The sequence below is a fragment of the Schistocerca piceifrons genome, chromosome 10, assembly GCF_021461385.2.
Source record: "Schistocerca piceifrons isolate TAMUIC-IGC-003096 chromosome 10, iqSchPice1.1, whole genome shotgun sequence".
Taxonomy (NCBI): domain Eukaryota; kingdom Metazoa; phylum Arthropoda; class Insecta; order Orthoptera; family Acrididae; genus Schistocerca; species Schistocerca piceifrons.
Window position 1 is genome coordinate 117,489,215 of NC_060147.1, and position 13,138 is coordinate 117,502,352.

At 42.6% G+C, this 13,138-nt stretch overlaps 1 protein-coding gene across 1 annotated transcript in view; it reads left to right on the plus strand.

Moving 5' to 3' along the window:
* Window positions 1-13,138, plus strand: part of LOC124718987 (FAST kinase domain-containing protein 4) — an 84,969-nt gene that overhangs the window by 20,022 nt on the left and 51,809 nt on the right. Inside the window, exons 3-4 of the mRNA XM_047244657.1 lie at window positions 994-1,179; window positions 10,199-10,478. Of these exons, the coding sequence (XP_047100613.1) occupies window positions 994-1,179; window positions 10,199-10,478 (466 nt within the window). The remainder of the gene's footprint in view (window positions 1-993; window positions 1,180-10,198; window positions 10,479-13,138) is intronic.

Consider the following 13,138-nt stretch of genomic DNA (forward strand, 5'->3'; position numbering starts at 1 on the left):
GATGTCCGGACTGTATGGAGGGTGGCCAAGAACCTCCACTTGAATTTCTGCACACGTGCCATGACTGTGTTGGCCGTATGAGGCTTTGCATTGTCATGGAGCAGAATGACCCCATAAGTGAGGTTGCCTGGTCATTTTTATTTGATCGCTTGGCGAAGGGTGGTCGAGGTTTGCGAGTAACGCTGGGCATTCACTGTTGTCCCGTTCTGCAGGAAGTGAATCAGAACGGGGCCATCTTGGTCAAAGAAGAACGTCAGCATAACCTTTCCTGCACTCGTGCGGACGACGACGTCCAGCTGTACATGCAGAACTGGTTAACATCGCAGCCCCAGGAATTTTATGAGACAGCCATTCACTGCCATGTATCACAGTGGGACAAGTGTCTCAACAGCCAGGGTTAATACTTCTAAATTACCGGTGTTGGTTTCTGTAATTATGCCTCCGGCTCGTTTCTTTTTGAACGCCCCTTATACCTTATTTGTTGTTCTGTACATACCATTTTCTGCTCATTGTAAAACTTGTAAAACAATGTGCTACATTTGTGTGTTGTATTAATTAGCAAGAAAACACCTTTTTACATGCTGCACATGAATTTTATATATACATCCGGACAGGTTTTGCTTTTTTAACAAGACATTGTCAGTAGGTGTAACATAACATTGTTACATTACTAAAGTACAGCAAGTACACGAAAAGTAGGACTTTTGACCTGTTTTCCACATGGCTGGAAAGTGAATGATCTTCAGTAGGAAATTAGAAATGTTACTAACATCCACTGAGGGAGGACCCCTTGTTAAGAAGGTAAAAGGCATGTGGGTGTATAAATAAAATTTGTGTGCAGCACGCAAAAACAAATTTTCTTTCTAACCACAATTTATGTATAGCTGCTGCAAAAATGTCCTCCATAAGAAACTTCGTGAGTATGTGTTTTGAGATACTATAATATACCAAAAGAAAAGTTGTGTACATGCATCATTTTTGTTTCCGTTGCAGCCGTCAAGTGCACCGACAAAACAACCTGCTACACCTGTCGACAAACGAGAAATTAAACGACCACGAAAAGGCCCCGCAATGGCTACGTTATCTGCGACTGGGGATTTGAGTGTCATTTTGGGCATCACCGGTGACGACGAAGCGGCACGAATGGTGCCCAGTCTTTCGACAGACCAGAAAATAAGGGTGAGTACTGCTTACAGCGTGTAGCGGTCGGGAATTAATTGGCAGCTTTGAACTACACTGGGGATCAGGGCTCAAATCCTTATCGAGCCTTTTATGAGCCTTTACCAAATAGGCTACCCTGATGTATCACGTAGCCCACGTCACATATCTTTATAGCCAATATTCCATCCACAGCTGCATCTACATATATACTCTGCAAGCCATCATACTGTGCATGGCAGAGGATACTTCGTACCCCTACTAGTCATTCCATTTTCTGATCCATGTGTTGATAGAGTGAGGGAAGAAACAATTGTCTATATGTCTTCTTACAAGTCCTAATTTCTCTTCTCTTGTCATTATGAGATAAGAGATACCTGTGACTTGATTGGAGTAGGTGATGTTGGTCGGAGGATAGTCTTACTTCTAGATCTATTTTAGAGATATGAATAATGAGGAAAGGTGTTGGGTGCAGGGGTGGAGTAGGAATGAACAAGGATATTGTGTGGGTTGATGGGAATATTGGGGTTGTGTGAGGATGTGGCTCAGAAAATCTGTCTGAGGACAAGGTTTTGGGGTGGTGCCTGTCTGTGAAGGCGTTTGTGAGATCTTCAGCGTACTGGGAAAGGGAGGCCTCGTCGCTGCAGAAACGTCGTCCATGGATGGCTAGACTGTATGAGAGGGATTTTTTGGTGTGGGAGGGGAGGCAGCTAGTGAAATGCAGGTACTGATGGTGGTTAGTGGGTTTATTTTGGACAAATGTGTGAATGGAGCCATCAGAGAGGTGGAGGTGGTATGTTGGGTTGAGGAGGTCTAGGTAAAGCAGATGGGAGAGAAGGTGTTAAGATTGTGACAGAATGAGGCTAGGGTGTCTGGGCAACACCTCTGTCCACAATAAACCCTCTAACCACCAACAGTACCTGCATTTAAACAGGCTCCATCCCTTCCACAGCAAAAAATCTCACCCGTACAGCCTAGCCATCTGTGGAGAATGCGACTGCAGTGATGAGGACTCCTTTACACAATATGCTGGAGGTATGATGAACGCCTTCACAAACAGGGACTATCCCCCAAACCTTGTCCACAAACAGATTCCCTGTGCCAAACCCTCATACACCCAGAATCAACTACAAATCAGCTCCCCCATCATCACCCAGTATCACACTGCAACGGAGCAACTGAACCATATACTTTGTCAGGGCTCTGATTATCTCTCATTGTGCCCTGAAATGAGGGACATACCCTGTGGAATCAAGTGAGGTGGCACAGTGGTTAGCACGCTGTACTCGGACTCAGGAGGATGGTGGTTTCAAATCCACATCCGGTCATTCTGATTTAGGTTTTCTGTGATATCTGTAAATCACTCCAGGTTCATGCTGGGTTGGTTCCTTTGAAAGTGCATGGCCAATTTCCTTCCCCGGCCTTGGATCAATCCAAGCTTTTGCTCCACCTCTAATGATGCTGATGCCGATGGGATGTTAAACCCTAATCTGCCTTCTTGTAACCAGCTGAAGATTAAGGTCCAAAACCTATCCAATTCACCCAACCAACACTACTCCTCCAGTCCTGTCATAGGGTTATCCTGCCTCGAGGCCGAGTCACCTGTGAAAGCAGCCGTGTTACACGCCTGCTCTCCTGCGGACAATGCACAGCTTTTTATGTTAGTATCGCTACCAACTGGCTGTTCACCAGGATGAATGGCCAGTGCCAAACTGTTTACAAGAACAGAGTTGATCACTCGATGGCACGACAGGCGGCTGAGCACAACATGCTCAATTTCAATGGCTGCTTCACAACCCGTGCCATTTGTATCCTTCCTTCCTTTGCCAGCTTTCCTGAACTACTCAGGTGAGAGTTATCCTCGCAACACATTCTTAGCTCCCGTAATCTCCCTGGCTTCTATCTCCAGTAACTCACTGTCATCACACCCTCCACCCAACAGTTTCCTCTTCCTCCTTCCTTTCACTCTCTCCCAAATTACATCACTGTCAGTGTGTGGCGCTCCCCACGAGCTCCGACAATTGTGCGTCACACGCCCAGCCTGTGCACCAGTCACCTCTCCCTCCCACATCCCAGCTGACAAACCAGCTGCCTCCTCCAAGCCGCTAGCTGGCACCCCTAACACCTCTCTCTGCTTCCCACTTCTCTCCCCCTCTACCTGACAGAAGCCCTAACACAACTTAGGCCACTCGCCAAATGCAGTACTGGCTCTATGCATCCAACTGGCACCATATAGGGATATAGGTGAGTGTGTTTTCTCTACCTCTGATGACAGACTTCGTGTGACAACTGATATCTAACAGTACTTTTTTCAGTCTGCCTGCCTACTACTTGGCACTTCCTCAGAATGGTATCAATCCATCCAGTTCACATTGCTGAAAAGTAGTAGTGGGATGGACTTGGATACAGGCTAGAAGAAATGCCTGAATGGGTGTAAGGCCCTTGTATTTGTTTGGTAGGAAAAAAGTGTGCAGCTGAGTAGAAATTTGCTCTGATTTGTTTTATTTCAGATGTGGCTAGCAAATTAGCTCAATTTTAAAGATTTTTTTTTTCCTCCAGCACCACGAATGTTTAGACTTTTCATAATAAATAACATGTTGTTCCATTATTATCGTGTGGTTGATTTGACTTACATTAGAAAAAGTAAATTTAATAATTAATATTAATTAATTGCTGGAAATCAGAGTGTGATTGTCGTATGTTGAGTCAGCTAACACTTATTAATAAATAAATCATGTTACACTAAAAAATAAGTAATACAGTTCTCTTTTAATTTTTCTACAATACTGCTGAGGCGAAGGTAATACAAGATCTCTTTGCACCTGGCATTTACTATAAATGATTAAATATAAGAACAAATTTAAAATTTCAAAATACACTCAGTGATTATCACTCATTTTTGAGGTTGATAATTCTGAAACATAAAATAAACCACAACTCATACTGACTACACACATTTTTGATCCTCTTAGCGTATCATATACCACATTTTAACATATGTAGTACAAAACATTATAAAAAGTGAATATTACATACACGATACACAGCTGCGAAAAAATTAGTACAACCTTTCAGAGATTTCCATTTCATTCAACATTTATTTTTGCAACAATATGTTTGTAGTACACGAAATGATTACATTTACATATCAGTAGTGCAGGCAGTTCTGAAATAACAGGTACTGACCCATGCTGAAACATCTGTGTTAGTACATGGTGTCGCTTCTGTGGCAGCAACGCAACTGCTGACTCCGGCATCCAGATCATTCTATAGATGGCGAATACTGTGTGGGGATAGGCTATGCCACTCCTGCTCAGCCTGTTCACATACTTCTGTAAGAGTTATCGGTTGACATGTCGCGTGAGTCATTCTCGTCCCGTGATATTCAACATTTGCTCCACTGGGGACAAATCTGGAGATCATGCTGGCCTGGGAAGTTGCTAAGTGTCTTGCTCAGCATGTTGAGTTTTCTGGGCAATGTGTGGGCAAACGCTATCCTGTTGGAACATCACCTTCCTGTTGCAAGAACAGCAAAAGAATGGGTATAACAACATTCTGCATGTATAGAGTGCTGGTTAGTATCCGCTCCGGAAACACCAAAGGTGAAAAAGAGTTGCAGCTTATCGCACCCCAGACAATAAGGCCTGGCGTTGCGTCACTGTGTCTCAGATGAATGCACTCACCAGGTCTACATCGTCTGTGCAAACGATTATCACTTGCGTGCACGAGAAACTACTTGCGTTACTGAAGACCACAACGTGCCAATTCATCTTCCGTGTGATCCTCTGATGGCATCAGTCAAGCCGTGTGTGTCGATGCTATGCCGTGACTGGAAGATGGGTTGGAGGTGTGCGTGCCCGTAGTCTCACTGTTAATAACTGGTTTTCAGCCATTTGAGTTGACACATCTGGACTTCCAAGCCCTATTATTTGTGCTGTGGTAGCTGCACAATCTGCCATTGTTGCCCTTACAATATTACGATCCCGGTGGGCATCTGTGGTGTGTGGACGTCGAGAACCTCATCTGTGAGTGTGAGAATGTTCACACGACCACTGATACCAGCACCATTGCGCAGCTGATGCGTCACGTCCAACTTGTGTGGCAGTTCTCTGAAAGGACCGTCCTGCCACTCGGAAGCCCACAATATGATCGCTTTGAAACGTGTTCAGTTGGTTGTAGGAAGCACAAGTGTACCCCTGTGGTATGGTTGCCTGCTTGCTTCACTGTTTGCATCTCACTGACCCATCTGGCTGTGAGCATTCCCTATTAAAGGGTAGCCACAGATGATGCTCTGGTAGCCGTGCCAGTACGCTATATGTTGGCAGACAATGTTGAAACCATTATCAGTATATCTACTACCCACAGGTGGCATATCAGGTAAGGGTGGTAGGACGTCAAACGGGCTGACTTGGAGCAGGAGAGGCACCATAGGACATTTTAATTTCCACTGTCTATACTTTTACAAGTAAATTCATAAAACTTTGTCAGCATGACCAGGAAGGATTCAGGATTCACATTCGTAACAGCTGAAGTTCAAAAACATAACAAAATAAATTTTCTTTGCATGTGAAATTTCCTCATTTTTTCACTTACTAATGGCTGCATTTGTTGCTATAGGTGCACTTTTCTTCATAAGTAAGAGAGACTCTAGAATGTATTTAATTTATGAAAAAATGAATGAGCTGTTATGTTTTGAACTTTATGTTTAGAAAAAAATAAAATTTTATATTAAATTATCTCAATTTTTACCACAGTTTTTAATAGATTTTGAAAATTCTAGAGTTTCATACACCTGTAAGTATGGTTTGTATGCTGTGCAAAATTCATCAAAGAATCTCTCTTACTTGTGAAGAAAAATGTACCTATAGCAACAAATGCAGCCAACAGTAAGTGAAAAAATGATGAAATTTCATATCTAAAAAAAATTTATTTTGTTATGTTTTTTGCACTTCCACTGCTATGGGTGTGAATCCTGAACCCTTCCTGGTCATGCTGACAAAGTTTTATGAATTGATTTGTAAAAGTATAGACAGTAGAAAATAAAATGTCCTGTGGTGCCTCTCGTGATCCAAGTCGGCCCGTTTGACGTCCTACCCCCCTTAAGTATGAAAGCATACCAGTATCCAATAGCAACCAATAGTCACCAAACCAGCACGCACATTATGTTACATTAAAATAGCTCAGCATTTCTCTTGTAATAAAAACATTGTTCAGCTCTGGTAATTTAGACTTGCATGTGGGTTGCACTTTTTGTTCTACTTGTAGAAGATATTGGCCCATTTGACACTGTTACATTGTGATGTAGGAGGGCTGTCCACAAAGTACATTATGTTTTGGAATTAAAAATAAAGAAAGTATTGGAAATTTTTTTTTATTGTATACAGATGAAAGCTACACTTAAACCTACTTTTCTACATAGTTGCCATTTAAATTAAGGCACTTATCGTAGCGATGAACGAGCTTGGAAATTCCTTCGTCGTAAAATTCGGCCGCCTGCGCCTTCAACCACGTAATGACTGTCTTTTGGGACAGAAAAGGTGTGATTTTTGTGGATTTCCTGGAAAGAGGCACTACAATAAACTCTCAAAGGTATTGCCAAACTCTGCACAACCTCAGAAGAGCAATACAAAACAAGCACAGGGGAAAGTTGGGCTCAAAAATCTTGCTGATTCACGACAACGCCCGGGCCCACACAGCAAATGCCGCTCGTGAAGTTCTCGAATCTTTTAAGTGGGAGTTGTTTCCTCATCCGCCGTACAATCCCGACCTGGCACCGAGAGACTTCCACTTATTCCCAGCAATGAAGAAATGGTTGGCTATGCAGCATTTTGATGATGACGCACAGCTTCAAGAAGAGGTAACCACGTGGTTGAAGGCGCAGGCGGCCGAATTTTATGACAAAGGAATTTCCAAGCTCGTCCATCGCTACGATAAATGCCTTAATTTAAATGGCAACTATGTAGAAAAGTAGTATTTAAGTGTGGCTTTCATCTGTATATAATAAAATAAATTTCCAATACTTTATTTATTTTTAATTCCAAAATGTAATGTACTTTGTGGATAGCCCTTGTATTTGTTGTACATTGGTATGCGGATTATTACTTGCTGGCAAATAAAAACATCCAATGTATATTTTATGTGATGTTGCTTGATAATACCAAACAGGACAGCATTAGCTAATCACAAATGAAATAAACTGTTTATTTCAAATAAAAAGGACACAATGCTGCAGCAAAATGACTTCTTTCCAGAAATTTATTTTTACCGTTATCTGTGAGAGTTCTCTCATTTTGAATTATAAAGAAAGGCTTCTTTTAACCTTCAAAATTCACACATGAAGGCTTCTCATTCTTAGTAAAATAACAGCTGTGGGTGAGTGAAAGCTAACAGCTTATTAACATCTACATCTACATCCATACTCCGCAAGCCACCTGACGGTGTATGGCAGAGGGTACCTTGAGTACCTCTATCAGTTCTCCCTTCTATTTCAGTCTTGTATTTTTCATGGGAAGAAGGATTGTCGGTATGCCTCCTTTGTGTGGGCTCTAATCTCTCTGATTTTATCGTCATGGTCTCTTCGCAAGATATACGTAGGAGGGAGCAATATACTGCTTGACTCCTTGGTGAAGGTATGTTCTCGAAACTTTAACAAAAGCCCCTACCGAGCTACTGAGCGTCTCTCCTGCAGAGTCTTCCATTGGAGTTTATGTATAATCTTCGTAACGCTTTCGTGATTACTGAATGATCCTTTAACGAAGGGTGCTGCTCTCCATTGGATCTTCTCTATCTCTTCTATCAACCCTATCTGGTACGGATCCCACACTGGTGAGCAGTATTCAAGCAGTGGACGAACAAGTGTACTGTAACCTATTTCCTTTGTTTTCGGATTCCATTTCCGTAGGATGAATCTCAGTCTGGCATCTGCTTTACCGACGATTAATTTTATATGGTCATTCCATTCTAAATCACTCCTAATGCGTACTCCCAGATAATTTATGGAATTAACTGCTTCCAGTTGCTGACCTGCTATATTGTAGCTGAATGATAAGGGATCTTTCTTTCTATGTATCGCAGCACATTACACTTGTCTACATTGAGATTCAATTACCATTCCCTGCACCGTCAATTCGCTGCAGATCCTCCTGCATTTCAGTATAATTTTCCATTGTTACAACCTCTCGATATACCACAGCATCATCCGCAAGAAGCCTCACTGAACTTCCGATGTTATCCACAAGGTCATGTATGTATATTGTGAATAGCAACGGTCCTAAGACACTCCACTATGGCACACCTGAAATCACTCTTACTGTTATCTAGGAACTCTTCAGTCCAATCACACAATTGATCTGATAGTCCATATGCTCTTACTTTGTTCATTAAACGACTGTGGGGAACTGCCTTGCGGAAGTCAAGGAACATGGCATCTACCTGGGAACCCTCGTCTATGGCCCTCTGAGTCTCGTGGACGAATAGCGCGAGCTGGGTTTCACACGATCGTCTTTTTCGAAACCCATGCTGATTCCTACAGAGTAGATTTCTAGTCTCCAGAAAAGTCATTATACTCGAACATAATACGTGTTCCAAAATTCTACAACTGATCGACGTTAGAGATATAGCTCTATAGTTCTGCACATCTGTTTGACGTCCCTTCTTGAAAACGGGGATGACCTGTGCCCTTTTCCAATCCTTTGGAAAGCTACACTCTTCTAGAGACCTACGGTACACTGCTACAAGAAGGGGGGCAAGTTCCTTCACATACTCTGTGTAAAATAGAACTGGTATCCCATCAGGTCCAGCGGCCTTTCCTCTTTTGAGCGATTTTAACTGTTTCTATATCCCTCTGTTGTCTATTTCGATATCTACCATTTTGTCATCTGTGCGACAATCTAGAGAAGTAACTATAGTGCAGTCTTCCTCTGTGAAACAGCGTTGGAAAAAGACATTTAGTATTTCGGCCTTTAGTCTGTCATCCTCTGTTTCAGTACCATTTTGGTCACAGAGTGTCTGGACATTTTGTTTTGATCCACCTACCGCTTTGACATAAGACCAAAATTTCTCAGGATTTTCTGCCAAGTCAGTACACAGAACTTTACTTTTGAATTCATTGCATGCCTGTCACATAGTCCTCCTCACACTACGTTTCGCTTCGTGTAATTTTTGTTTGTATGCAAGGCCTTGGCTATATTTATGTTTGCTGTGAAGTTCCCTTTGCTTCCACAGCAGTTTTCTAACTCAGTTGTTGTACCACGGTGGCTCTTTTCCATCTCTTACGATCTTGCTTGGCACATACTCATCTAATGCATATTGTAAGATGGTTTTGAACTTTGTCCACTGATCCTCAACACCATCTGTACTTGAGACAAAACTTTTGTGTTGGGCCATCAAGTACTCTGAAATCTGCTTTTTGTCACTTTTGCTAAACAGAAAAATCTTCCTACCTTTTTTAATATTTCTATTTATGGCTGAAATCATCGATGCAGTAACCGCTTTATGATCGCTGATACCCTGTTCTGCTTTAACTGTTTCAAATAGTTCGGGTCTGTTTGTCACCAGAAGGTCTAATATGTTATCGCCACAAGTTGGTTCTCTGTTTAACTGCTCAAGGTAGTTTTCGGATAAAGCACTTAAAAAAGTTTCACTGGATTCTTTGTCCCTGCCACCCGTTATAAACGTTTGAGTCTCCCAGTCTATATCCAGCAAATTAAAATCTCCACTCAGAACTATAACATAGTGGGGAAATCTACTCGAAATATTTTCCAAATTTTCCTTCAGGTGATCTGCCACAACAGCTGCTGAGCCAGGGGGCCTATAGAGACATCCAATTACCATGTTTGAGCCTGCTTTAACTGTGACCTTCACCCAAATTATTTCACATTTCGGATCTCCACATTTTTGTATGATTTTTGTACTTTAACAGACTTACTCATAGTACTTTAGTTTGCGTGTGGGTTACTACACTGCTTATTGCTTCCAAGTAACCAAAATTGTGTCATTTCCATTGATAAACACAACTTATGTCAAACTCTGCGTCTCACAGGTGTTGTCGAAGCTCTCCTCGCAGCGCCGTAGGTCGGTGACCCTACTGAGGTCACTGGCTGCGTCCATAACGGCTCAGAGCGAGCCACTTGGCCTCAAGCGGGCCGCCGACGTTCTCTACGCTGCTGCTACCCTTAATTTCCCAGACGGTCCGCTGCTGGAGAGAGCGGTCAGCGACGCCGGAACCGCTCTGTCGTCCGGTAGTGCTGGGGCAGAAGGCAAGGCTGCGGCAGTGAGGTCTGTCGCCACCAGTGTCGGCTTGCTGAGGTACAGGGACATAGGTGAGGGCTTAACTCATTTGATTCTCAGGTTTATAAAGAAATAAACACGATAAAACTGCCCTGCATATTGGTTTCCACATTACAGGCTTATTGGAGGTTCTGTGCCCTTGCTTTCATTTGACATTTGAACAGTCACTTTTTTCAAAGAAAATACGCTCCTATGTGATATCTTTCTGGGTTCATGAATGGACTGACAGTTTCCTAGCATTTGATAAGGAAAGAAGCTGAAGTAATGAATTAAAATTTGTGTCAAGGCCAGGAATGTAAGCCGGGTCTCCTGCTTGCTAGGCAGACGTGCTACCCACTATTGGAGAGTCTCAGAAATACTGATGACTGTGTGATAGCAACAGTGCGAGGATGGTGTTGTGTATAGCGCATCTGCCTAGGAAGCAGGAGACCCTTGTTCAAGTCCTGGGCTGGGCACAAATTTTAATTCGTTACTTCAGCTTCCATCCTTATCAAAGATAAAGTTGAGACTCAGTGTGTCCCCAGGAAAATGAGTTACATCAGATTAGTTTCCTGGCAATTTCACGGCCATCCATTATCCTGAATGGAGAGGCATCTACAGACATTGCGGTAGTATCTGACGAGCCTCAGGGGAGTGCGACAGGACCGTTGCTGACAGTGTTGCACATTTATGAGTTAGTGAATAATGTTAATTGTGATCTCTTCTTTTCTTTCTTTGCAGTTACAATGACTTCTAATTAGATATGGATGAAGGTAGCAGCAGTAAAATACAGGGAGTGGAACATTATATAGAACTTGTACAGAAACCAGACAGCTGAAGTTACAGGGCACGAAAGGGGGGCAATGGTTCAGAACATAGTGAGACATATTTGTAGCCTATCCCCGATGTTATTCAATCTGTATATTGAGAAAGCAGTAAAGGAAACTGAAGAAAAATATGAAAAAGAAATTAAAGAGCAGAGAAAGAAGTTAAAACTTTCAGGTTTGCTGATGACACTGTAACTCTGTCAGAGGAGGCAAATGATCTGGAAGAGCATTTGAACGGAATAGACAGTGTCTTGAAATGAGGATATAAGTTGAATACCGATCAAAGGAAAAAAAGGGTAGTGGAATGTAGTTTAATTAAATCAGGTGATGCTGAGGGAACTATAGTTGAATGAACTCAAGTGATGCTGAGGGAATTAGATCAGGAAATCGGACTCTAAAAGTAGTAGATGCATTTTACTATTTGGGTGGTGAAATGACTGATGATTGCCCAAGTAGAGAGGATATATAACAATATTATGAAAAGGAAAATTGCTGCTCACCATATACGGAGATGCTGAGTCGCAGAGCAACATGCACAATGTCACCTCAAAAAGGTCTCCACCCTGCTCACTTCCTACTCCTGACCCGGAGTGCCACTTTCCACCACCTCTACAACAACCTCCAAACCTCCTCTATGTCTCCTCCTAGCTGACAAACCCTGTCTCGCAGACCTACTACATTTACCCTACCGTTCAAAACTCCCTCCCACCACGACACAGAATCTAGAACTTGAACAGCCCCAATACACTGTCATGAACCGTTCCTCCAGAAGCTTTAGCTCCACAGAAATATCAGTTCTTTCCTAAGGCCTTTACTTCGGCCCCTTTCCCTTTGTCACTCAGTACGACCCAGGCCTGGAGCAACTAAATTACATTCTACACCAGGGTTTTGACTACCTCTCATTGTGCCCTGAAGTGAGAAATGTCCTGCCCACTATCCTTCCCACCCCTCCCACAGTGGTATTCCGCCGTCCACCGAACCTACAAAATATACTTGTCCATCCCTACACAGCCCCTGCTCCCAACTCCTTACCTCATGGCTCATACCCCTGCAATAGACCTAGATGCAAGACTTGTGCCATACATCCTCCCCCCACCACCTACTCCAGTGCAGTCACAGACATAATCTATCCCACCAAAGGCAGGCATGCCTGTGAAACCAGTCATGTGATCTACAAGCTAAGCTGCAACCACTGTGCTGCATTCTTTGTGGGCACGACAACCAACAAGGTGTCTGTCCACTGACAAACTGTGGCCAAGAAACAAGTGGACCGCCTGGTTGCTGAGTACACTGCCAAACAGAACATTCTCGATTTCAGTGGTTACTTCACAGCTTCATCAGTACATGTACAACTTGTGACAGGGAGTATCCTCCATGGTATGGGTCATTTGCCTATGTAGCTTCAAAATATATAGGATGTACAACTAATACTAATAAATGCTGTTGAGATAAAGGAAAAGAAAACACCTTTTATCTGTATGAGGCAGTTTAATGATTTCAAGGAGGTCCGAAATAAGGGTTGAACCATTAAAAATAATTATTGGCATCAGGAAGGCAGATCGTAACAGTGTGAAAGTGAGTAACAAGCCCTAAATGACATCTGTTACCTACATTTGTTAGCTTCAGTTTGTAGATGCTAAGCAGAAGTAAAACATCTTTTGATGTATTGTAGCAATCCTCATCAAAAACTCAATTAACTTGTACACGTAATGCATAGCTGTTACTAACTGTGTTTCAGTTATACACACTCCATTCCCAACACAAAAAATATTGATACTTACTCCTAGTTCCAACAGCCAAGAATTGTTGTCATTTGACAGGTAATGAGCTGCACAGCTCCCCCAAACAATACACAAATTGGAGCGTGGCTCTGTCGCCTTCCACTG